This window comes from Carcharhinus amblyrhynchos, chromosome 10 (genome assembly GCF_965287045.1).
Source record: "Carcharhinus amblyrhynchos chromosome 10, sCarAmb.v2.hapA, whole genome shotgun sequence".
Classification (NCBI taxonomy): Eukaryota; Metazoa; Chordata; class Chondrichthyes; order Carcharhiniformes; family Carcharhinidae; genus Carcharhinus; species Carcharhinus amblyrhynchos.
This window is the reverse complement of record NC_137333.1, coordinates 94,829,455-94,856,529: the sequence shown is the minus strand read 5'-3', so window position 1 is coordinate 94,856,529 and position 27,075 is coordinate 94,829,455. Positions and strand designations below refer to the sequence as shown.

The window sequence follows — 27,075 nt, the reverse complement described above, 5'->3', positions numbered from 1 at the left end:
CAACAAAACAAGGCCATTCAGCCCATCATTCCCATGTCGCACCTTTGGTAGAATTATCCAATTAACCCCACTACCCTGCTGATTTCTCACAGCTCGAGTGTTTGTCCATTTCCCTTTTGGAGATCACCATTCTATCAGCTTCCACTGTCACTCCGGACCATCCCTTCCAACTCACTGGGTAAAAGAATGTTTAACCTTGTTGCCTCCAGATCTTTCCCAATCTCTGTGTGGCACCCTGTGTGGCACCCTGTGTGGCTCCCTGTGTGGTTCCCTATCTGGTTCCCTGCGTCATACCTTGTGTGGTACCTTGTGTTTTTCCCTGTATGGCACGCTGTGTGGCTCTCTGTGCTGTAATGTGTGGCTCTCTGTGCTGCACCCTGTGTAGCACTCTGTGTGATACTCTGTGTGGCACCCTCTGTGGTTCCCTAGCCTTACACACTCACAAACTGCCTAGATGAAAAGAAGTGATGTGGAGATGTCAGCATTGGACTGGGGTAAACACAGTAAGAAGTCTCACAACACCAGGTTAACGTCCACTTTATTGGACTTTAACCTGGTGTTGTGAGACTTCTTACGGATGAGAAGAACACAGAAGCAGCACTAAGATCGATCTTAGAATTGATACAAGAATGCTTTTGGTGTCACAAAACTCAAAATTCTGCAAACAAAAAGAATTAATATTTGTTTTCATTTCAGATAATTCCTTCTGCAGTCTGTTCAATAACTGGTCACCATGAGCAGAACTACCAAGGAAACGCAGATGTTCAACCAGAATCATCTCAGTGAGGTGAGGACTGGGAAAGTATTGATGTAGCAATAGTCTTTACATGGTTCAGGTCCACAGTGTTTAAATTATTTTAAATTATTACAGTTCTTGCGATGTAGGAAAGGTGTACAGGACACTAATTTTAATATAATTTTGAATTCTATATTCCTTCTTCTAATATTCCATCCACCACTTTGCTATTACTTGCTTAATTCTTTTGGTTATTTTTATTACATGGATTGTCACAGGTTTCCATGTTCATAACCTGATTTTTTTAGTTTATTTGTGAATTTTTTGACAATAGTCACATTCCAATTCAGCCTTTGGGTTCTTGAATAAAATGCCATTATATATATGTATCTTTTTTTTGAAAAGCTCAAGAGAGTCAGAAAAGCCAGGAATCTCGCACAATACAGTGTCCCAGATCACCCCATCTGACCTTCCCAGCTCCATAATGTGGACAGACCGTCAATCAAACTTCACCCTTCACCAAGAGGCCAAAATAAATTGGATACGGAATGTGATTGCCATCTGGTGGTCATCAGACAAACTACATCCACTAATAGAACAAAACCATAGAGGAAGGAAACAGAAAGTGCTGGAAAATTTCAGCAGGTCTGGCAGCATCTGTGGAGAGGGAAATCAGAGTTCACGTTTTGGGCAGGATTTTCCAGCCCCGTCATTCACCTCAAAATGGAAAAGTCCTGCCTGAAGTGAACAGACCTTTGCATGGTCCACACCCATCCTCACCCCCAACATCCCGTTATGATTCCCGCGGCAGACAGAATGGGAAAATTCCCTCCTTTGAGCCCAATAAGACTCTTCTTCAGAACAGATTGTAGAGTGACAGAGGTTGAGTTGCTCTTGCAGAGAACTAGCCCAAACTCAACGGGCCAAATGAACTTCTCATGTGTTGGAACCATTCTATGACAAGAAATTTCAAGATGTGGAGATGCCAGCATTGGACTGGGATGGGCACAGTAAAAAGTCTTAAAAAATCAACCTTCTCCCCTATGTACTCTATGAATGGTGTGCTTTGTCTGTATAGCGCACAAATCCCAGCATGGCAGGTGTTGGAATTTGAATCAATAAAAAAATCTGGAATTAAGAATCTACTAATAACCATGAAACCCTTGTCGATTGTCAGAAAAACCCATCTGGTTCACTAATGCTCTTTAGGGAAGGAAATCTGCCGTCCTTACCCGGTCTGGCCTACATGTGACTCCAGAGCCACAGCGATGTGGTTGACTCTCAACTGCCCTCAGACAACTAGGGATGGACAATAAATGCTGGCCAGCCAGCCACGCCTATGAATGAATTTTTAAAAATCCCTGCCCCCATCCCATTCTCGATTTACCTTTGTCGATAGGCTCCCTTTCTTGGGCAACGAAGACATGATCCAGGACAAAGGTCACCAGCTCCGACTGCAGGGTAGACTCTGGGATGTAGGCAAACGATTCCGTCTTTTCTGAGCTGCCGGAGAGAACCTCGTGACTGAAAACCAGCAGCAGGTCACAGAGGACGATGAAAGCCTGCCAGCGGGAATAAACAAGAGCTGGAGTGAGCAAACAAGATGTGGAGATGCCGGCGTTGGACTGGGGTAAACACAGTAAGAAGTCTCACAACACGATGATCGCTCGACAATCACCAAGGCAAGACTGTTCCCTTCCTGTTGGCGAACACTTCAGCGGTCACAGGCATTCGGTCTCCGATCTTCAGGTAAACGTTCTCCAAGACAGCCTTTACGACACACGACAGCGCAGAGTCGCTGAACAGAGACTGATAGCCAAGTTCCGCACACATGAGGACGGTCTCAACAGGGATCTTGGGTTCATGTCGCACTATCTGTAACCCCCATGACTTGCCTGGGTTTGCAAAATCTCACTTACTGTACTGTCTGGAGACAATACACATCTCTTTAACCTGTGCTAATGCTATCTCCACTCACATTGTCTGCATCTTTAAGACTTGAATAGCGGGTTAGCTGTAAAGACTCACATTCTAATCAGTATTCTGTAAACTGTCTGTGTCTTTATCTGCCCTTCTCTGATCAGAACCTTCCACACACCTGATGAAGGAACACCGTTTCCAAAAGCTTGTGGGTTTACTATCAAATAAACTGGTTGGACTTTAAGCTGGTGTTGTCAGACTTCTTACTGTGAGCAAACAATGACAGGAAAGCTCAGGAGCCGATTCTTCCACTCACGGTGTAGCACGGTGAAATACAAGTCACTCATTGTACACTCACTCAAAAACAACACTCTTCTCAAATTCTTCCCTCAGTAGTTTTTATCCATTAGCCGTTCGTTTTATCCGTCAGTCATGTTGTTGGGCGGCACGGTGGCACAGTGATTAGCACTGCTGCCTCACAGCGCCAGAGACCCGGGTTCGCTTCCTGGCTCGGGTCACTGTCTGTGCGGCGTCTGCACGTTCTCCCCGTGTCTGCGTGGGTTTCCTCCGGGTGCTCTGGTTTCCTCCGTGCTGGTTAGGTACATTGGCCATGCTAAATTCTCCCTCAGTGTACCCGAACAGGTGCTGGAGTGTGGCGACTAGGGGAATTTCACAGTAACTTCATTGCAGTGTTAATTGACGTGGATGAGCTAGCTACTCAATTGTTTAAAAAACTCTACAGAAAAGTCAATATACCTGTAACTAGTTTAATCAGGCAATTGAGGTGATCCTGTTAGTATATGAGCTCCCTGATTAAGGGCTAAAATTGAGGGGCCAATCATGAAGCCTTTTGTTTTGTACTTAACCAGGCGTACCAGTTCCTCTGGGACTCCCAGTGTAGACTCTTAACTAAAAACACCCTGTATGCAGTTGTCAGATTTGTAAATAAAGGGATTTTGGTGAAGGGACGTCTGCCTCCGAGGACTTATGACAATATCAACACCACACCGGTCGAGAAGGCAGCTCACAGTCACCCTCCCGAGGGGCAATTATGGATGGGCAACAAACACCAACATTGCCAGGGATGCCCACACCCCACGATCGAATAAAGGGAGACCTGACAAGTTGGTCTTATGGTCGTGGGCGAAGGTCGATATTTACTTTTCCAAAATGCAAGGGTAGAGCAGAAAGCCCTCCCCAGCCACACCCAGGCGAAGGGATAGAGGAGCGTGATGGGTCAGGACCTAGTGTCCCCAGGGAGGGTAAGTGGCCAACAGGAGCTGGGCCGAATGGCCTGCTATCCACGTTGTGGTTTCTATATGACTCTGCAAGTGGCGAATCTGTCTGATACGCTGGGTGTCGGATCTCCTTGTGGCCTGGGACCTAACCCTAACCCGACCACACTCACCTGCTCCTTGACAATACTGCTGGAGTGACTCAGATACTGTCTGCAAATGTGGCAGAAGCCCCTCATCTGTTTCCTCAGCGACTCCTGCATGTCCTGGATACAAACAAAACAAGCTTTAGAGCAAAAAGCAGCAGGGACTCCGTGTGGCAACGTACTGATTTTCCAGTTAGCTTCTCAAGGCTCGCCTGAACCCAATGGAGAAAGAATGTTCTCTTGCATTGAGGGAAAGGAAGAGCCTCCAATGGGCTGAATGGCCTCATTCTGCACCTTCACAATTCTGTGATTCAAAGTATTTATTTAGCAAATGCAAAGTCCACAAGACAAGCAGTTTCTTCCAGTCCTGCAGTGTTGGGCGGGATTCCACTGAGTCTGTGGAGGAAGGTGGCGAAAGGAAAAGGGAGTGGCAGTAATTACAGAACTCTTTCAAAGAGCCAGTACAGGCACAATGGGCCAAATGGCCTCTTTCCGTGCTGTATGATAATCATGAAGGTGCTATTTTTACAGGAGATAGCAAGTCTGGAACATAACTAACACACAGGTGGCACAGTGGCAGTGTTTACCACTGCTACCTCACGGCTCCAAGGACCTGGGTTTGATTCCCGGCTTGGGTCACTGTCTGTGTGGAGTCTGCACGTTCTCCCCATGTCTGAATGGGTTTCCTACAGGTGCTCTGGTTTCTTCCCATAGTCCAAAAGACGTGCTGGTTAGGTGCATTGGGCGTGCTAAATTCTCCCTCAGTTTACCTGTACACGCGCTGGAGCGTGGCAAGGGGGGGATTTTCACAGTAACTTCATTGCAGTGTTAATGTAAACCTACTTGCAACACTAATAAATACTTTAAGCAGAGATGAATCATTAGAATCTTACAACAGGTCCTACTGAACAGCAAAAAATGGGAAGAAAGTCACTCATAGACCGTACCTTAGAGGAAGTGTCTTCAGAAGCCTTTGACAGCTGCCACATGATGTAGTAATAACTGCAAAGGATTGCCTGAATGATAATCTATAAAGCAGAAGAATACATTAGTAAACATTGCCTTTAATGTTGTATTAAAGGGGCTTTACCAAAGGAGGCTTATGATCCCCTGGGCTGGATCAGAAATCATAAATCTCGCCAATGAGGTCGTAACATCCCCACCCCTTCCACGCCCTCCCCCCCCATCTCACCCACCACCACCCAGCCTCCCCCCTCCCACTCCCCACCAACCCAGTTCTCTGTTTCTGCAGTTAAAGGACAAGATCGGGAGAGAAAACTGGCCAGGTAGGGCACTGGGGAGAGTTACAGAACAGAGAGATCTAGGGGTACATGTTCATAGCTCCTTGAAAGCGGAGTCACAGGTAGACAGAGTGGTGAAGAAGGCATTCGGCATGCTTGGGTTCATCAGTCAGAATATTGAATACAGGAGTTGGGACGTCTTATTGAAGTTGTACAAGATATTGGTAAGGCCACACTTAGAATTCTGTGTGCAATTCTGGGCACCCTATTATAGAAAGGATATTATTAAACTAGAAAGAGTGCAGGAAAGATTTATTAGGATGCTTCCAGGACTTGATGGATTGAGTTCTAAGGAGAGACTGAATAAACTGGGACATTTTTCTCTAGAGTGTAGGAGGCTGAGGGATGATCTCAGAGGTCTATAAAATAATGAGGGGCATAGACAAGGTAGATAGTCAATATCTTTTCCCAAAGGTAAGTTTTCCCAAAACCAGAGGGCATAGGTTTAAGGTGAGAGGGGAGAGATACAAAAGGGTCCAGAGGGGCAATTTTTTCACACAGAAGGTGGTGAGTGTCCAGAACAAGCTGCTAGAGGTAGTAGTAGAGGCGGGTACAATTTTACCTTTTAAAAATCATTTAGATAGTTACATGGGTATGATGGGTATGGAAGGATATGGGCCAAATGCGGGCAATTGGGATGAATTTAGGGGTTTTAAAACAAAAGGGCAGCATGGACAAGTTGGGCTGAAGGGCCTGTTTCCATGCTGGAAACCTCTATGACTCTATGACTCAGTGAAGCTGGAGAATTCCACACCAGTTTTCTCTCCTGAACCGATTCTGCCGAATTCTCGTAAGACTTTGCCCTACATTCTAGATGGAGTACAATAGATTTTGAGGGGATAGAGTGAGAAAGTGGAGTTCAGGTAGATCGGCCATGATCTTATTAAATGATGCTGCCCACTACAGATACGATGGTGACTTTTAAGGGGCATCTTGACAAATACATGATTAGGATGGGAATAGAGGGATACGGGTCCCAGGAAGGATAGAGGGTTTTAGTTCAGTCGAGCAGCATGGTCGGTGCAGGTCGTTGAGGGCATTTAAGACAGAGACAGTTAGGCCCTTGAGTGGTAAGGGGATCAAATGGGGTTGAGAATCAGCCATGATCGGATGGTAGAGCGGACTCGATGGGCCGAATGGCCTAATTCTGCTCCTATATCTTATGGTCTCAACTGAAAGATAGAATTCACGGATAAAGTCAGTGACGTGACAGGAATCAAGGACGGACACATTCTCAGAGAGCTGGTCATGGTTAGAGGTTAGTGGCTCACCTGTTCAGACACGTTGCCATTCTCCAAGTCACGTTTGAGCAGTTTACAGGTGCTGCTTAACAGGTTCCACTGAGTGATATCATGAGCACTGAAACCATGAAAGAGATGTTGAATTTGCCACTGTGTCAGGAAGCAGTGCTCTCCCCGCTTTTACACAGACAAGGGTTTGCAACTCATCGCAACAGTCAACACTAACTCAAACCCTTTCCAATCAGCTTTCAAAAGGGAATTGGATAAATACTTTGAGAGAAAAAAAGTGACGGGGATATGGAGAAAGAGTGGAAGCCGGGACTAACTTGTTCTTTCAAAGAACAGAATCAATGGGTCTTCTCTGCTTTTCTTTTTATTTGTCCATGGGATGTGAGTGCTGCTGGCTAGGCTGGCATTAATTACCCATCCCTGAGGACATTTAAGAGTCAACTATATTGTTGCTGTTGTTGTGTAGGCCAGACCAGGTCAGGATGGCAGATTTCCTTCCCTAAAGGACATCAGTAAACCAGATGGGTCTTTATGACAGTCGACAATGGTTTCATGGTCATCAGTGGACTTCCAGATTTTTATTGCATTCAGGTTTCTCCATCAACCAGGGTGGGATTTGAACCCGGATTCCCAAATCTTGCCCTGGATAACTCGTTCTCTGAATTACTAGTCTAGTAATAATACCACTTGGCCACTGCCTCTCTTATTTACTCATTCAAAGAACATGGACATTGCTGGCAAGGCCAGGATTTATTGCCCTCAATTTGACTTGATTCACTTTTTATTGTCACGCATATTGGTATACAGGGAAAAGTATTATTCCTTGTGTGCTATACAGACAAAACGTACTGTACATAGGGAAGGAAAGGAGTTACAGTCATAGCTGGGCTGTAGAAAAGATCAACTTAATGCGAGGTAGGTCCATTCAAAAGTTTGATAGCAGCAGGGAAGAAGCTATTTTTGAGCCGGTTGGTACCTGACCTTTTGTATCTTTTTCCTGACTGAAGAAGGTGGGAAAGAGTATCAACTGACTCTAAAACTGCTTCCTCCTGGCTGCCATCAGACTCTTGAATGGACCTACCTCGCATTAAGTTGATCTTTCTCTACACTAGGGTTGTGAACGAAGCCCAGTCCATCACACAAACCAGCCTCCCATCCATTGACTCTGTCTACACTTCCCACTGCCTCAGAAAAGCAGCCAGCATAATCAAGGACCCCACTCACCCTAAAAACATACTTCTCCCATCAGGAAAAAGATACAAAAGTCTGAGGTCTTGTACCAACCAACTCAAGAACAGCTTCTTTTCTGCTGCCATCAGACTTTTGAATGGACCTACCTTGCACTAAGTTGATCTTTCTCTACACCCTAGCTATCTATGACTCTAACACTACACTCTGCACTCTCTCCTTTCCTTCTCTATGTACGGTATGCTTTGTCTACACTGTGCGCAAGAAACAATACTTTTCACTGTACACCAATACATGTGGCAATAATTAAGCAAATCAAATTCACCAGTGCTAATGTCTCACTTACTTATGGAAGGTTGTGATTCTTTTCAATGCCGACCACATCTGGTGAGATTCTGCATCACCAAATCCGTCTCCCTGTTGGAGAAAAGATCAGAACCTGAATATCTCGCGAGCTACACCAGTATAGTGAGAAGTCTCACAACACCAGGTTAAAGTCCAACAGGTTTATTTGGAATCATCATCGAATGAATGACTCACCTGATGAAGGAGCAGTGCTCCGAAAGCTTGTGATTCCAAATAAACCTGTTGGGACTTTAACCTGGTGCTATGAGACTTCTTACTGTGTCCACACCAGTCCAACGCCGGCATCTCCACATCAGTGTAATCAGAGCTGTGAGGTCATGCTTAATACACTTTCTCAAAACGGAGCTGGGGTCTCCTGTGCTGTTATAGCAAATCATTCTTCTTTCTGGCAAATACAACCCAAAATACGGATCAATAGGTTTCTGCCTCATTGCTGTCCTCAGGATGCGACTGGGCAGTATTACTGCTGTTGCAAACACAATCACTGCACCTCAAAATGTAACTCATTGCACGGAGCACCTTGAGAGCTTTAGACCTGCTGTCCACCAGTACAGACATGGCCTCCCACCACCAGGGGACACCATTGGCACCGGGTGCACAGTGAAAACTGAAAATAATATTGGCTAGAATTCTCTGACCTCACCCGGGGCTGGGATTCTCCAGTCCTGCCGCAGTGAATAGAATTAGGCTGAGTGCCAAATTCTCTATTCTTGCTGTTAGCGATAGTAGGGAGTGCCAGACCGGAGAATTCCGGCAACTATTTTATCATGTTTCCTTTGATTTCCATGTTCTAGTTTTCCTTTGGTCAGTGCAGGAAGATGGACAGGCTATCAGTTAAAAGGATTGGTATGTTTCCATTGTTCCCACAATGTCAAACAAGCTCCCTGGACAGGCTAAGGAGCAGTGCAAAAGGCAAAATCTCATTCCAACAGGTAGTCATTGTCAGGGATTTTTAAAATCTTAAAGAATGAATTCTGTTTGTTTTTACACCAGTCGTTCACCAGATGTTGTCTAATTCCACAAATAACTTCTCTTCAATTACATTATTATATCAAGTAACTTATATACATTATTATATCAGCCACATATGTTCCAAATTAACTTCTTCTAGTTTTGTACAGCTAACTATAAGGTCCTAAAGGCTATAAAGTCATGGTCTAATTCTGTTCCAATATCTAGTGGACTTATCTCTATTCTTCTCTCTATTCCCAGCTGTAGTCCCGCTTCCCTGTTATTTTTTGGGTTTCTGGGGGTTTTTTTTAGCTATTTTTATTTTGTTTGTTTGTGAGATGTGAGTGTCACTGGCTGGTTAGCTCCCCATCTCTAATTGCCCTTGAGAAGTGGTGGTGATTCACCTTCTTGGACAGTCTCTGTGGTGTAGGTGCACCCACAGTGCTGTTGCAAAGGGCATTCCAGGATTTTAACCCAGCGACAATGAAAGAATGGTGATATATTTCCAGGGCAGGATGGCCTGTACTTTGGAAGGAAACTGCAAGTGACGGTATTCCCAGGTCTCTGCTACCGTTGCCTCTCTAGGTATTAGAGGTCACTGGTTTGGAAAGTGCTGTAGCAAATCTTGCATATGGTACACACTGCTGCCAGTGTGCATTGGTGGAGAAAGTTTCAGGTGGTGGATTGGGTGCTAAAGAAATGGGTTGTTTTATCCAGGATGGTGTCGAGTTTCTTGTGTGTTGTTGGGAGCTGCCCTCATCCAGGCAGGCGAGGAGTATTCATCAAACTTATAACTTGGTGCCTTGTCGGTGGTAGACAGGTGGGAAGTCAAGGGATGAGTTACTCAACACAGAATTATCAGCCTTTGGTCTGCTATTATACCACAGTATTTATATGGTTGGTTCAGTTCAGTCTGTGGTCAATGATACCTTCTATGTTGTTGCTAGTGAGGGGTTCAATGACAGTAATGCCATTGAATGTCAAGGGCTAATAGTTGGATTCTCTCTTGTTAGAGATGGTCATTGTCTGGCATTTGTGTGGCACAAATGTCACTTGCTACTGCACAGCCAAATTTGAATGATATCCAAGTCTTGTCGCATAAGGACGTGGACTATGTATCTGAGGAGCCATGAACGGAACTGAACGTTGCGCGATCATCACCAAATATCGCCAATACTGACCTTGAAGTGGAGAGAAGGTCATTGATGAAACAGCTGAAGGTGGTTGGGCCCAGGACACTATCCTGAGGAACTCCTGCAGTGCTGTTCTGGGACTGAAATGATTGAACTCCAACAACCACAGCCACCTTCCTTGGTGCTCACTATCACTCCAACTGGTAGAGCATTTCCCCCCTGATTCCCATTGACTCCAGTCTTGCCATACTCAGTCAAATGCTGCCTTGATGTCTGTTATATATTTAAATGATTGCAGATTGCTTTAAGAGCTGATCACATGATTTGATGGTGATGTCATTAGGGTATTGCATAGGCAGCTTGTTCTCTGTATGGGCATTTCAGTTTGTTCTCTGTATGGGCAAGAGCTCCGAGAATAAAACTGTTGTGTGTTACTTTGAATCCACAATGGCAAATGTGCAAACAACATGTTTCTTATTTTTGTGTAAAACCCACAGTGGCACAATGGTTAGCACTGCTGCCTCACAGTGCCAGGGACCTGGGTTCAATTCCAGCCTCAGGTGGAGTCTGTGGAGTTTGAATATCATCCCAAAGCCTGCATGTGTTTCCTCTGGGTGCTCCGGCTTCCTCCCACAGTCCAAAGATGTGCAGGTTAGGTGGATTGGCCTTGTTAAACTGACCCTAGTGTCAGGGGATTAGTAGGATAAATATGTAGGGTTATGGAAATAGGGCCTGGGTGGGATTGTGGTAGGTGCAGACCCGATGGACTGAATGGCCTCCTTCTGCACTCGTCTATAACCCCTTACATTGATTGGACATTACACAGTACACCTCACTTCTTGATTTCAGCTCTTTTGATCATATTTTCTGTCCAATTTTTTTAAAAGCAGATCAGCTAACATAATATAAAGGCAAGAAATAAAAAGAAAATAAAGGCCATACCTTGTGAAGGAAATTCTTCAGCATTTGGTTGAACTTGCTCACCAGTTGGTCAAACAGTTGAATTTTTGCAGACGCTACTTGACCCTGGGTGGCCAGCTCTTCATTACTGAGGACAAGGTACGCCTTTGAACAGAATTCCAAGACTTCCGAATCTGTCTGCTGTTCCACGATTTCCTTTAACTGCTTCAGTAAAATGTCCAGGTGCTGTCGGTTCACAAAGGGGAAAAAAAAATCTTCAGATCTTTCTAGAAGGTTAGTGAAATTCCGACTACCAAAAAGACTCACACGAGTGCCCTTTAAGGAATTGACCAAAAGTGGAACAGCACTTGTCGTTATTAATGTATAAAAGTCTGCCAGCAACTTATACCGGGGAAGAGATACCCCGTGAATCATCACAATTTGCTGGATAACTTGTGCCACTCCACCAGTAACTTTCCACAAACAGCTCTCGATCTCCCGGTGAGTGTCGTGAAACTGCTGTACCCGTGCATTAATGACCAATTAAACTCACTGCAGAAAGTTAGGGCTAGTACTTTGCTGATTAAGAACCTTTTTAAATTAGATTTACTTTCCCGCAATGCCAATGAACCTAGAAAGGGAACAATTTAAACTGTCGCTTGGTTTTACTTCATATTTCAAAAACAGAGAAGTATTGTCAAAGCTTTGCATCTTGCACTCATCAGAACAGATGCAAGAATGCCAAATTTCAAAATGAGCAACAATTTATACTGCATGAGAATAGGGAGCCAGCTGGTTGCCTAAGTGGCTCCCATTGGTTGAGATGTTGACATGGATAATGCACCAGGGAACTATTGTACCCCAAGGTTTTGCTTAATTCAAACAAGAAACAATGCTTGGACATGTTCCTTTTGTCTGCAGAGGGCAGATCACTGTGTATGGTACATGTAGCTTCTAGCAAGTGTAAGTGAGCTATATTGCATGCCCAACTGATAATCTTAAACTGGCTGTTCATCCAATTTTTTGAGATTGCTCAGCAAGTGCTCTCGAATCGCAGACTTCCATCTAACATTAGACACTATGTTGTGAGCTTTGGTTGAGTACAGTCTGCTTAATACAAGCTGCTGAAGGAACATGGCGTTTGCTAAGATCTGCCTGTCACTGGGGTGTACGACCTATCTACCTGACATCACACCATGTGCATGCTCACTGACTCAGACTTTGGGAATATAACATCAGGAAATGGCCTAACTCAAGATTCCTGAACCAATGATGAAAATTCAGCCTCACGTATATCTCCATTCCCGGTGGGTATTCCTGATTCTCTGAGCCACTCCTGTATGAATGTTCCAGCATTTCTCCACCATTTTTCAAGCCTTCACTTCACTGGAAGCAAAGGCATTATATCATCATCCTCGGCTCCTGGAAAATTAATTAATTGCACTAACCCCTTTGCCCCTTTAGCCTCTGAGCCAAGAAAGCATGGGTTCAAAATGGTCTTCATTCCATTTTCTTTAATTATCCAAGGAATTATCCAAGGAGGTCTTGCTGCAACTGTACAGGGCACTGGTGAGGCTGCAGCTGGAGTACTGTGTGCAGTTTTGGTCGCCGCACTTGCACAAGGATATTTTGGCCTTGGAGGGAGTGAAGAGGAGGTTCATTAGGCTGATACCGGAGATGAGGGGGTTGGACTATGAAGAGAGACTAAATAGACTGGGTCTGTACTCGTTGGAGTTTAGAAGGATGAGGGGAGATCTTATAGAGACGTATAAGATAACGAAGGGTAGAGGTACAGAGATTCTTCCCACTCAGAAAGGACAGCAGGACTAGAGGGCACAGCCTCAAGATAAAGGGGGGGCAGTTTAGAACGGAGTTGAGGAGGAACTTCTTCACTCAAAGGGTGATGAATCTCTGGAATTCTCTGCCCGTTGAAGTGGTGGAGGCTACCTCGCTAAATATATTTAAGTCACGGGTAGATAGGTTTTTGGTAGGCAAGGGAATTAAGGGTAATGGGGAGAAAGCGGGAAAGTGGAACTGAGCCACTTCAGATCAGCCATGATCTTGTTGAATGGCGGGGCAGGCTCGAACAGCTAGATGGCCTACTCCTGCTCCTACTTATTATGTTCTTATGTTCTTATTTAAGGAAGTGGAGGTAACTCCAGCCTCTACGGAGAGACATGTCCCTATGATCAAGTGGAGGTAACTCCAGAGTCTATTGAGAGACCCAACCCTATGATCACAGCCCATTGGACCCTTTCCCGCACTGTCAGTCAGGTCTTCATCTGCCACCCAAAACATCCTTTCTTTTCACACCATGTATCTATGGGGAGGTGGTGGTATAGTGGTGTTGTCACAAGACTAATGATCCAGGGACCCAGGGGACCCAGGTTCGAATCCTGTCATGGCAGATGGTGAAATGTGAATTCAATAAAAATCTGGAATTAAAAGTCTACTGATGACCATGCAACCCTTGCCAATTGTCATAAAAACCCATCGGGTTCACAAACGTCCTTTAAGGAAGGAAATCTGCTGTTCTTACCTGCTCTGGCCTACATGTGATTCCAGAACCACAGCAATGTAGTTGACTCTTAAAATACCCTCTGAAATGGTTTAGTGAGCCACTCAGTTCAAAGACAATTAGGGGATGGGTAATAAATACTGGCCTTGCCTGCGGCACCCAGGTCCCGTGAATGATTTTTAAAAATCCCTGCATTCTTATTACCCTTATCTCTGTGAAACCTCATCTTGTTGTTAAACTGATTTTTTATTTCGATGCTAGCTGAGGACACACAGAGTGGATATTGTACAGAAGAAGAGTGGCAAAGTTTAAAGATTCTGGGAGAGAATGAATTGGAGACACTGGGGCAAATTGTCCCATTCCAGCTGTCACGGGAATTGTAGCGGGGGGAGGGGGTTGTTGGCAGACCGTAGAAAGGTTTGTTGACTCCGGGTGGGATTTTCCAGTTTCGGAGCGAGCACGACCAGATAATGCACCAGGGATAATGTTGGTTTCCCGCCCAGTATAATAAGTCTTGATCTCAATGCACTGGAAGAAGGAAAGTATTTTATGCAATTTTTTTTTCAGCTGTTTGCTTGCAATAGTTTTGCTGAATTTCAGTTTGTGGATTAATTGTGTTATCGAGTTGCGAAACGTGCTTGTTACAAACGTAAACTGGGACGTTGGAAATTTTGCGTGCAGAGTTCGGAAAGGATGGCCAAAGGGCCAAAGAAGCTGCTAAGAATGATGAGAAAGTAGACAACATTGTAAAGATGCAAAGTAAACCAGGTTTGCAAAGGGTTAATGGGTGACCTTTGACAGACGATATATTTAATTGTGTGTGGCAGAAGGGAATGGGGTTGGTGAGAGAAGAAATGAGAGTTCTCATGAGAATAGGATGGGAAGATAGCAAGTCAACAGGCTTGCTATATTCCCATCCTACCTGAAGACCAGCCACACAAAGATTTCTCTTCAGCTAAATATTTCCTTCTCAACAACAGCCAACCCGTTCTACATAAATTTCCAGATCAATCAGGAGGCATCCAAGTTACAAAGAGCAGGAAGCTGGGAGGCCGACCTCACAGCCCACTTCCTCTGAGGCTAGTTATTGATCTGTAATAATGCGATAGTGTCGAGTGGCTCACCTTCTCGAGCTCTGTGGTACCGTAACCCTCCAGCTCAAAGTACTGAGGGATTTGCAGAAGGTTGACTGTAATTGCTTCACATCCGTCAGCAGAATACTGTGGAAGTGACATAAACACAGAATATTGCGGAATTAGCATAATCACATTCCCTTCCAGTTGTGGACAGCCCCAATCCACTACCTCAAGTAGCTCCAAGGGTCTTAAGTAGCATTTTCCTATTATTTTTCAACTGACTGGTTTACCCCTCCTCCTCTCCTGAAGGGATTAAGGTTGAGTCTCCAGAGAGGGAGCAACTTGACCATATTTTCCCAGGCCCAATCCACAGGCCTGGTTGTGCTCACTTCATTAGCAGGTCTACCCTTGGCTGGACATTCATCAGGAAGAGAGCCGGAGTCCAGAGGCAGCATTGGGACTGTGCTCCTGGCCACCAACAATAAGGGAGGGATTTACTGCTCAACCCCGCCATGTGGTTCCTGTGGCAGGAAGCGGCCCATCATCAGCCAGTGATGGGATCTTCCAGTCCCGCCGTTGTCAATGGGGTTTTCCATTGGATGCACCGTTTAGCCCACAGCAGGGCTGTGCTGCTGAGGGACCAGTAGATCCCACTGGTGTGAACAACCGGAAAGTTCTGGCCCAGGACTCCAGCCTGCTCCTCAATAGTAAGGAAACATCAACTTATATTTATATAGCGCCTTTAAAAAAAAGGTGCGTCACTGGAAACCAAAATAGGTCACCGAGCGATACTGGGTCAGAAGTTTGGTTAAAGGGGTAGGTTTTAAAGAGTCACTTAAAGGAGGAAAGGGAGGTTACATAGAATTCCTACAGTGCCGAAGAGGCTGTTCAGCCCATCGAGTCTGCACCGACTCTCTGACACAATAGCCTACCCACGCCCTCTTTCTCCACCCTTTCCCTGCAATCCCACACATGTCCCATGGCCAATCCCGTCTAACCTACACATCTTGGGACACTAAGTGGCAATTTAGCATGGCCCAATGCACCTGACCCACACAGCTTTGCACTGTGGGGGAAACCGGAGCACCCAGAGGAAACCCACGCAGACACGGGGGGAACATGCAGACTCTGCACAGACAGTGACCCAAGGCCGGAATTGAACCTTGGTCCCTGGCGCTGTGAAGCAGCAGTGCTAAGTACTGTGCCACCATGTCGCCCATAGAAAGACAGGGAGGTGTAGGTAGGGAATTCAGGGTTTGGAGCCTAAGCAGATTTAGGCAAGAGCACCAATAGTGGGTGGAAAAATTAGAATTGGGGATTAGAAGTGGGAGGGTGAGAACCCGGTCGTTGTAGTACATGTGGGTGCCGGCGACGTAGGCAAAGTGCGGACTGAGGATCTGGGGAGGGAGTATGAGAAGCTGGGAATGGAATTAAAAAGTAGAACCGACAAGGTGGTCGTCTCTGGGCTACTGCCTGAACTGAGTGCAGACGGGCGTAGGATTGACAGGATAAAGGAAGTGAATGGGTGGCTCAGGGATTGGTGTGGGAGGAATGGGTTCGAATTTATGGGGCATTGGCACCAGTATTGGGGTAGGTGGGACTTGTTCGGGCGGGATGGGGTTGGTCTGAATCGTGCTGGGACCAGAGTGTTGGCGAATCGAGTAAAGAGGACTGTAGACAGGGCTTTAAACTAATTAGGGGGGGGGAGGGTGCGAGGGTAGGTGACGCTACGAGGTCTAAAGTTAAGGATAGGGTACAGGTAAGGGAAGAGGCCGAGGATGTCCCAATTGGTGGCGTTACGGCAAATAGGGTCCAGGTGAAGGCTGGGATGAAAGCGCTTTATCTGAATGCACGAAGCATTCGGAATAAAGTGGATGAGCTGGTGGCGCAGATCGACACAAATGGATACGATCTGGTGGCCATTACAGAGACGTGGCTGCAAGGTGACAGGGACTGGGAGATGTATGTACAGGGCTATCAAGTGTTTAGGAAGGATAGGCAGGAGGAAAGAGGGGGTGGCGTAGCTCTGCTGATTAAGGATAGTATCAAGGTGGTAGCAAGGGATGATATCGGAGCCAAAGAGCAGAACGTGGAATCGTTGTGGGTGGAGATTAGGAACAGCAAAGGGAGGAAGACGCTGGTGGGTGTCGTCTATAGGCCCCCGAATAATGATCTGGAGGTGGGGCGGGCTGTTAACACGCAAATAAGTGCGGCGTGCAGGAATGGGACGGCAGTAGTTATGGGAGATTTCAATCTGCATATTGATTGGTCGACCCATGTTGGACGAGGTGGGCTCGAGGAGGAGTTCTTGGAATGCTGCCGGGATAATTTCCTTGAACAGTGTGTGTTGGAGCCGACGAGGGAGCGAGCTATCTTGGATCTGGTGCTATGTAATGAGGCGGGTAGAATTAGGGACCTTGCGGTGAAGGATCCTCTTGGAGAGAGTGATCATTGTATGGTGGAGTTTCTGGTGCAGATGGAGGAGGAGAAAGTGGGTTCCCGGACACGCGTCCTTTGTTTGAATAGAGGGGAGTATGGTAGGATGAGAGAAGAATTGGCGAATGTGGACTGGGGGAGTGCGTTGGAAGGTAGGTCTGCTGAGGAGCAGTGGAGGATCTTTAAGGAGATCTTTCTTGGTGCTCAGCAGAAATTTATTCCGATGGTTAAAAAGGACAGTAGGAAGAGAGGTAATAAGCCGTGGATAACGAAGGAGGTGAAGGAAAGTGTTAAATTAAAAGCGGAGGAATTTAGAGTAGCTAAGAGTAGTGGGCGAGAAGAGGATTGGGAAAGGTTTAAATGTCAACAAAGATTGACAAAGAAGTTGATAAAGGAGGGTAGGAGAAGCTATGAGGCTGGGCTAGCACTTAATATAAAAAAGGATAGCAAGAGTTTTTATAAATATATAAAAAGGAAGAGGCTGGCTAGGGTGAACGTTGGTCCTTTAGAGGATGAGAAAGGGGAGCCAGTGGTAGGGGATGGGGATATGGCTAAGGTCTTGAATAACTTTTTTGTTTCTGTCTTCACGGAGGAGGACGTGAATAATTTGCCGGGTGTTAGCGATGGAAAGGTGGTAGGAATGGAGGGTCTTAATGACATTACTGTTACTAGAGAGGTGGTGCTCGACAGACTGGAGGGGCTGATTGTGGACAAGTCCCCAGGACCGGATGGAATGCATCCGAGGGTTCTGAAAGAAATGGCGGAGGTGATAGTGGATGCCTTGGTGGTTATTTTCCAGACGTCGCTGGATTCCGGGGAAGTGCCGGAAGATTGGAAAACGGCTAATGTTACGCCGTTGTTTAAGAAGGGTGCCAGGCAAAAGGCGGGGAATTATAGGCCGGTTAGTTTAACGTCTGTGGTAGGTAAAATGTTAGAATCCGTCATTAAGGAGGAAATTGCGAGGCATCTTGAAGGGAATTGCTTGATAGGGCGGACGCAACACGGTTTCATTAAAGGGAAGTCGTGTCTGACAAATTTACTGGAGTTCTATGAGGATGTGTCTAGGGCAGTGGATAGAGGAGAGCCGGTGGATGTGGTCTTTCTGGATTTTCAGAAGGCGTTTGACAAGGTACCTCACAAGAGGTTATTGCAGAAGGTCAGGGGACATGGAGTTGGGGGTAGGGTGTTAGCGTGGATAGAGGATTGGTTGTCAAATAGGAGGCAGAGAGTGGGGGTCAATGGGTGCTATTCGGATTGGCGGTTGGTGACTAGTGGGGTGCCCCAGGGGTCGGTGCTGGGGCCTCAGCTATTTACCATTTATATAGATGATCTGGAGGAGGGAACCGAGTGCAGGGTGTCGAAATTTGCTGATGACACCAAGATTGGGGGAAAGGCAAATTGTGCGGAGGGTGTGGAGAGTCTGCAGAAGGATCTAGATAGGCTGGGCGAATGGGCCAGGAAATGGCAAATGGAATTTAATGTTGGCAAGTGTGAGGTGGTCCACTTTGGTAGGAAGAATGGTAGGAAGGACTATTACTTACGTGGTGAAAAACTGCAGCAGGCGACGGTGCAGAGGGACCTCGGGGTCCTTGTGCATGAGTCGCAAAAACCCAGCTTGCAGGTGCAGCAGGTGGTCAGGAAGGCAAATGGGATGCTGGCCTTCATAGCGAGGGGGATTGAATATAAAAGTAGGGAGGTCTTGCTGCAGCTGTATAGGGCATTGGTGAGGCCGCAGCTGGAGTACTGTGTGCAGTTTTGGGCGCCGCACCTGCGCAAGGATATTTTGGCCCTGGAGGGAGTGCAGAGGAGGTTTACTAGGCTGATACCGGAGTTGAGGGGATTGAGCTATGAGGAGAGGCTGAATAAACTAGGCTTGTACTCGTTAGAGTTTAGAAGAATGAGGGGAGATCTCATTGAGACGTATAAGATGATGAATGGGATGGATAGGATAGAGGTGGAGAGACTCTTCCCGCTCAAAAAAGACAGTAGGACTAGGGGGCACAGCCTCAAGATAAAGGGGAGGCGGTTTAGAACGGAGTTGAGGAGGAACTTCTTCACTCAAAGGGTGGTGAATCTCTGGAATTCTCTGCCCGTTGAAGTGGTGGAGGCTGCCTCGCTAAATATTTTTAAGAAGCGGGTTGATGGGTTCTTGATAAGAGAGGGGATTAAGGGTTATGGGGAGAGGGCGGGAAAGTGGAACTGAGCCACAACAGATCAGCCATGATCTTATTGAATGGCGGGGCAGGCTCGAAGGGCTAGATGGCCTACTCCTGCTCCTATTTCTTATGTTCTTATGTTCTTATGTTCTTAAATGAGTGCAGTTATCATGGAGATTATGGTGCTGGAGGAGACTCAGAGATGGTGGGGCAAAGCACTGGAGGGATTTGAATACCAGCATTGAATTTTAAAATCAAAGTGCCTTGTTTGATTGGGAGCCAGTGCAGGTCAGCGAACACAGAGATGACGGGTATAACCACAAGATCCAGGGGCCTTTACATTATCCATTAGCAGTGTGGGGGGAACAATACCATGCGGCACGGTAGCACAGTGGTTAGCACTGCTGCTTCACAGCTCCAGAGACCTGGATTCGATTCCTGGCTTGGGTCACTGTCTGTGTGGAGTTTGCACATTTTCCTCATGTCTGCGTGGGTTTCCTCCGGGTGCTCTGATTTCCTCCCAAAGTCCAAAGATGTGTGGATTAGGTTTGATTGGCCATGCTAAGAAATTGCCCCTTAGTGTCCTGAGATGCGTAGGTTAGAGGGATTAGCAGGTAAATGTGTAGGGGTATGGGACTATGGCCCGGGTGGGATCGTGTCGGTGCAGACTCAATGGGCTGAATGGCCTCTTTCTGCACTGTAGGATTTCTGATACATTTCAAGACTTGCTTATAGGTGTTCAGTCTTTCTGAGGGATCCCTGCCAACATACCAAGATAAAAGCCTTTACATTAACTTTGTTCAGGCTGTGCTGGGGTTACCAATGGCGATATATTTTTGGGAGTGTGACAGAAGGCCAGACGTGGGCAGCACGGTGACGCAGTGGTTAGCACTGCTGCTTCACAGCGCCAGGAACCCAGGTTCAATTCCAGCCTTAGGTGACAGTCTGTGTGGAGTCTGCATGTTCTCCCCGTGTCTGTGTGGGTTTCCTCCGGGTGCTCCAGTTTTCTCCCACAGTCCGAAAGATGTGCTGGTTAGGTGCATTGACCATGCTAAATTCTCCCTCAGTGTAACCAAACAGGTGCTGGAGCGTGGCAACTAGGGGATTTTCACAGTAACTTCATTGCGGTGTTAATGTAAGCCTACTTGTGACATTAATAAATAAAATAAACATGCTCCCTTGAGCTGAAAATAGAGATGCTGATTCCTGCATCCACAGCAAGAGCGTGTCCATTATATTCATTGGGAAATCCCCAGAAAACCTTGGGGCAGAAAGGGGAGAGCGTGGGGGGCAGTCACCTCATTACCTTGCCCTGTCCAATGAGACTGGTGAGCACCAACTCCCTGAGGACAAGAAGGGTACATTCTCCCAGTGACTTGTTGGGTTTCGTTATATAGGAGGGTACAGTTATGTAGGACAGTACAGATTATACAGGAGGGTTTAATATGGGAGGATTCGGTTACACAGGAGTATTGGGCTATATAGCAGGGTTCGATTACATAGGAGGGTTGGGTTATGTAGCAGGGTTTGGTTATATAGGATTCGGTTACACAAGAAGTGTAATATAGGAGAGTTATATATAACTTCTTGAGTTATATAACAGGGTTGGGTTATATAGGAGGGTTCGGTTACACAGGAGGGTTCAGTTATATAGGAGGGCTGGGTTATATAGGAGGGTTATATTATAGAGGAGGTTGGGTTATATAGCAGAGTTTGATTATGTAGGAATGTTTGGTTATATCGGAAGGTTCAGTTATATAGCAGGGTTTGGTTATATAGAAGGGTTGAATTATATAGGAGGGTTGGGTTATATGGGGGGGTTCGGTTATGTAGGAGGGTTGGGTTATATGGGGGGGTTCGGTTATGTAGGAGGATTGGGTTATATGGGGGGGTTCGGTTATTTAGGAGGGTTGGGTTATATGGGGGGGTTCGGTTATGTAGGAGGGTTGGGTTATATGGGGGGGTTCGGTTATTTAGGAGGGTTGGGTTATATCAGAGTCATAGAATCATGGAGGTTTACAGCATGGAAACAGGCCCTTCAGCCCAATTTATCCACGCTGCCCTTTTTTTTAAAATCCCAAAGCTAGTCTCAACTGCCCGCATTTGGCCCATATCCCTCCAAACCCATCTTACCCATGTAACTGTCTAAAGACTTTTTAAAAGACAAAATTGTATCCTCCTCTACTATTACCTCTGGCAGCTTGTTCCAGATAGTCACCACCCTCTATGTGAAAATTGCCCCTCTGGACACTTCTGTATCTCTCCCCTCCCACCTTAAACCTATGTCCTCTAATTTTAGACTCCCTTACCTTTGGTAAAAGATATTGACTATCTAGCTCGTCTATGGCCCTCATTACTTTATATATCTCTATAAGATCACGCCTCAGCCTTTTAGTCTCCAGAGAAAAAAGTCCCAGTCTATCAAGCTTCTCCTTATAACTCAAACCATCAAGTCCCAGTAGCGTCCTAATAAATCTCTTCTGCAGTCTTTCTAATTTAATAATATCCTTTCTATAATAGGGTGATCAGAACTGCACACAGTACTCCAAGTGTGGCCTTACCAATGTCTTGTACAACTTCAACAAGATGTCCCAACTTCGGTACTCAATGTTTTGACCAATGAAATCAAGGATGCTGAATGCCTTTCTCACCACTCTGTCCACCTGTGACTCCACTTTCAAGGAGTTATGAAGCTATAACCCTAGATCGCTTTGTTCTGTAATTCTCCCCAGTGCCCTGTCATTAACTGAGTAAGTCCTGCCCTGGTTCAATCTACCAAAATGCATCACCTCACATTTATCTAGATTAAACTCTATCTGCTATTTGTCAGCCCACTGGCCCAATTGATCAAGATTCTGTTGCAATCCGAGATAACCTTCTTCACTGTCCACTAATGCCACCAATCTTGGTGTCATCTGCAAACTTACTAATCATGCCTCCTATATTCTCATCCAAATCATTAATATAAATGACAAGTAAGAGTGGACCTAGCACCGATCCCTGAGGCACACCGCTGGTCATAGGCCTCCAGTTTGAAAAACAATCCTCTACAACCACCCTCTGGTTTCTGTCACCAAGCCAGTTTTGTATCCATTTAGACACCTCACCCTGGATCTCGTGAGATTTAACCTTATGCAACAATCTACCATGAGGTACCTTGTCAAAGGCCTAGATAAGGTCCATGTAGACAACATCAACTGCACTGCCCTCATCTATCTCCTTGGTTACCCCTTCAAAAAATTCAATCAAATTTGTGAGAATGAGACACTCACAATGCCATGCTGACTGTCCCTAATCAGTCCTTGTGTCTCTAAATGCCTGTAGATCTTGTCTCTCAAAATACCTTCCAACAACTTACCCACCACAGATATGAGGCTCACCAGTCTTGGTGTCATCTGCAAACTTACTAATCATGCCTCCTATATTCTCATCCAAATCATTAATATAAATGACAAGTAAGAGTGTACCTAGCACCGATCCCTGAGGCACAGCGCTGGTCATAGGCCTCCAGTTTGAAAAACAATCCTCTACAACCACCCTCTGGTTTCTGTCACCAAGCCAGTTTTGTATCCATTTAGACACCTCACCCTGGATCTCGTGAGATTTAACCTCCTTTTCTGTAATATGTACATGAGGGTTGGGTTATATAGGAGAGTTGGGTTATATAGGAGGATTGGGTTATAAGCGGGGGTTAAATTATATAGGAGGGTTTGGTTATATAGGAGGGTTGGGTTATATAGAAAGGTTCAGTTATATAGAAAGGTTCAGTTATATTAGAGGCAGTTATCTCTCCTCTCCGTTCCTTCTGACAAGCAACCCCTCTTTCCAAATCAGGCTCGAGAGTCAGTGCAGGTAGCCTCTTTGACCAAACATCCCATCCTGTCCTCGCTCAATGCCCCCACACGCTTTGCAGCAGGTATTTTTACCCAGTGAGTTGGGAATGAGCTATCCAAGAGGGTGGCACAAATACATTCAACAGTAACTTCCAAAATACTGCTGGATAAACATTTGAAAAAGAGACATCAGGAAGATCGTGGAGAAAGAACAGGGAGGAGGGGGAGTGGAGTTAATTGGGGGATTGTATCCAGAAGGGAGCTGAATGGTCTTCTACAGTGTAAGATTCCAGAGCTCACAATCTGCCGCCTGGTGATGTGACGTAACGCCTCCATCATCAGCCTAGCTGTGATCAGCTGAGTTCAAGCATGGAACATTCTGGGCTCATGACACCTTTGTCAAGTGGGTCAACTGCAGAGGAAATAGCCAAGAGATAAAGTACAGTATAAAGTGCCACACATACCTTAGCTAAGAGCTGTGGGAGTATCACAATGAAATGTTCCGTGAGCTTGGCCCGATCGTCAGTCAGTGATTTTCGCTCTTTCATCACTTGAACCTAAAAGTCCCAGCAGAAAGTTTGTCAGTCCAGTTTGTAAGTGTAGGTGTACCAGGGTAGAGCAACTTTTAAAATATATACTCATTCATACTCGGAGCATGGTGACTTCTTGTCAGCGGACCTCAGCATACCCGCTAATTCCATCTTTTACTTTCATTCTATGCTCTTAAAACTTAACTCTAACTCCTTTAAACTTTTTAATAACATTACTATAGAAACTAGAAGCAGGAGTAGGCCATTCTGTCCTTTGAGCCTGAACCACCATTCATTTTGATCATCAAATTTAATATCCTGATTCCCCCCCTGCTCCCAATATCCCTTGATCCCTTTAGTCCCTAGAGCTATATCTAGTTTCTTCTTGGAATCACAATGTTTTGGCCTCAATAACATTCTACTACAAACATATTCTCCTTTCCTTCACCCCTGTATACTCTATGAACGGTATTCTTTGTCTGTATAACGCGCAAGAAACAATACTTTTCCTAATACATGCGACAATAATAAATCAGATCAAGATTATTTTACAATGGCGGTACTGAGTCAGTGTTGAGGATCATTATCTCATTAACCATCCCTGGGAAGAGGTAAGAGAAACTGGCGAGAAGACGATGGCAGTGCTGGGGCAGTGGGTCGGAGGTGGTGGATAGCACCATAAATAGGCGAGAGTTATGGATGCATTGGTAAGAATACACATGGTTTCTAATCAGTGATCACAATGAATAAGAAATAGCTTTGATTTCACACACACATTGAATGGGATTTTCCAGCCTCACTCATCCTGCAATCGTAAAATCCCACCCAAGGTCAGTGGACCTTTCCAATGGTCCGCCCCAATTCTCATGGTGGTTGGAGTGGTAAAATTCAAACCATTGAATAGAGGGAAGCAATGATGGAGGTATGAATTACATAGGTACTACGTAAGTTGGGTTTTCCCCGATTTAGGAATATTTCCACCTTACATCCTCCGTAATCAGTTGCAAGATGTTTCTTATCTTCTAGCTTTCCCATTAGGAAATGTTTCATTTGAAGCTGTTAGAAAGGGTAGCTTTCTATTGCTGTGCTGATGATCCCATATTGATGGGAGGTGTAATACCTCACTGCCCTGTCACTCTGGTGTCTGAAAGTTGAAATTTGACCCCCCCTGAATACTGCGCAAGCATGGCAGAAGACAGCTGTTAGGGACCAGATCAGAAACTCTAAGGTACACTATGAAGTTAGCATAGACCCCAAAACATGTTTGATTTTGGCATTAGTGTGAGGAGGTATTTCACTCAGGATGTGATTCTATTGACCCGCTAGGAAGCTTTTACTAAAACAAACTTTATTTAACAGTACAGTTTAACTATAACAAAAGGATTAGCGTAACTTTTACCAGTTGAAATATTTAAACATGTTAAGATTCAATTCTTAACTGCTAATCTATTCCAATTTAAACAATATTCTCATAGACCTAAACTGCTCTTCAAATCAGTTAGCAAACACACACTGCCTTATATGGGTTGCCAGTCCTCAAGCTTTATAACACCTCTGGAAAGATATACCTATCTTCTAGCAGATCCCAGACTTCAAACTCCAGAGAGAGAGAGAAGAGCTGCTGCTCCTTGCAAATCCAAACAGAATCTGCCTGCTTTTTCCCTCTGTCAGTCTAATTCCACCTATTCACATGACTATTCATCAGGTCAATCAACCTGATTAAATCCTATTCTGAGACCCCAGTGGGGCAATCTAAAAAAAAAACAAAACTGCATTAATTCAGATTAAAACAAACACTCTAATAACTGGGAGCAATTATTCTTCTACATGCTCAGCCATTGGGCTGTTTGGAGCAGACACATTGGCACCGTAATCAGAGCTGAAGTTTAAAACATACCCCTCACAAGAAACAGGATACAAATATACTTCTTAAAGGCACTTTATCATCACAAAGCAGAGATGCCGATAATCACTCCATCATACAAAAATCAACCAGGGTGCAGATGTAAACCCAGGGCAGCCTTACACTATCCCTTACATGAACTCTTTTACGTAAGGAAAAGGATACTTATAAAGCTTCTTTTCTCCCTATCGGGTTTTGATTTCTACTGCTGTTCTCTCATATTGTTACAAAATTCCAAAATGATGTAGGGACTATATTGGTGTACATGTGCATACAGGTATCCAGGATGCCACATTACTCACTACCCAGTGCAGTCGAAGTACAAAGCAACAATGTATCATTGCACCCCACATGGAGAGATCTGGAAAAATACACTCATTGTGTAAAAACGTGAGACTATTTCAAACCTCTGGGACATAACAACCTTTCCCTCTTGTTTATCCACCTTCCCTGTGTCTATGCTATTCACCTCAACTATCCCCAACAACAGGATGTTCCACATTCTAACCATTCATTGAAGTTTCTCAGGTTGATCTATTGGAATATGAACTCCCTGATTAAGGAGTCAATTGATGGGCCAATCAGGGAGTCTTTTCCTTGTATTTAACTGGGGTGTGTCAGTTCCTCTGGCACTCCCAAAGATAGACTGCTGATTGATAGCACTCATTGCATTGCTGTTGGAATTGTAAATAAAGGAATTTTGGTGAAGGGACTTCTCCGAAGACTTATTACAACTACCTTCTCAAGAGAAACTAGGGATGGGCAATATATGTTGGCCAGCCAGCGATGACCATATCCCAAAAATGAATAAAACAATTGTGCTCTTAAATAAAGTTTGTTTTGATAAAGCTCCCTTGTGAATTACTTGAATCATACCCAGAGTGAAAGACCTCGTGCTCACACTAATACCAAAATCAAATGTAAAAGCTGACGCCTAGGCTAACTTCACACAATACCTTGGAGTTTCTGGTCTGGATCTTAACATAAGGAATGGGAGAAAAGGGCAATTGGGAAACCTGAAAGTGGTATTTAAATCTCTTAAAAGGCACAAAGGACAAAGAGTGATCAAATAAAGATTAGCACATTAGACATCAGTGTAACATCCAGGCAACAATATCACATTATCATAGAACCATAGAATCCCTACATACACAAGAAGGCCATTCGGCCCTTCGAGCCTGAACTGATCGCATCCCACTCAAACGCTATTCCCATAACCCCCTTGATTCTCCATTGCAAAATGCAGATGATTTTATCACCTTGATCTAGCAATATTGGATTCTTGATAGACACTCTCCGCATCGATGCCCCTCGTTGGACACTCAAATCCATAAAATTCCCACCTCCCCTCCACTAAGTCTTTGCTTTTCACAGTCCCAGCCTCAAAGCATTAAGAAGAAAATGTGCCCAAGTATAAGACACAGAAGAAACTAGGGTGACATTTTGGGTGAAGTCTCAGCTTTCAGGAAGAGACAGAGCTTATATTAATAGATAGAG

General features: G+C 45.1%; 1 protein-coding gene across 1 annotated transcript in view; it reads right to left on the bottom strand.

The window, feature by feature from the left end:
- Window positions 1–27,075, bottom strand: part of LOC145349195 (cohesin subunit SA-2) — a 119,194-nt gene that overhangs the window by 23,018 nt on the left and 69,101 nt on the right. The window contains exons 18-25 of the mRNA XM_080197643.1: window positions 23,610–23,702; window positions 14,769–14,864; window positions 11,169–11,372; window positions 8,123–8,193; window positions 6,610–6,697; window positions 4,985–5,065; window positions 4,065–4,157; window positions 2,124–2,298 (exon numbers count right to left, since the gene is read on the bottom strand). Of these exons, the coding sequence (XP_080053769.1) occupies window positions 2,124–2,298; window positions 4,065–4,157; window positions 4,985–5,065; window positions 6,610–6,697; window positions 8,123–8,193; window positions 11,169–11,372; window positions 14,769–14,864; window positions 23,610–23,702 (901 nt within the window). The remainder of the gene's footprint in view (window positions 1–2,123; window positions 2,299–4,064; window positions 4,158–4,984; window positions 5,066–6,609; window positions 6,698–8,122; window positions 8,194–11,168; window positions 11,373–14,768; window positions 14,865–23,609; window positions 23,703–27,075) is intronic.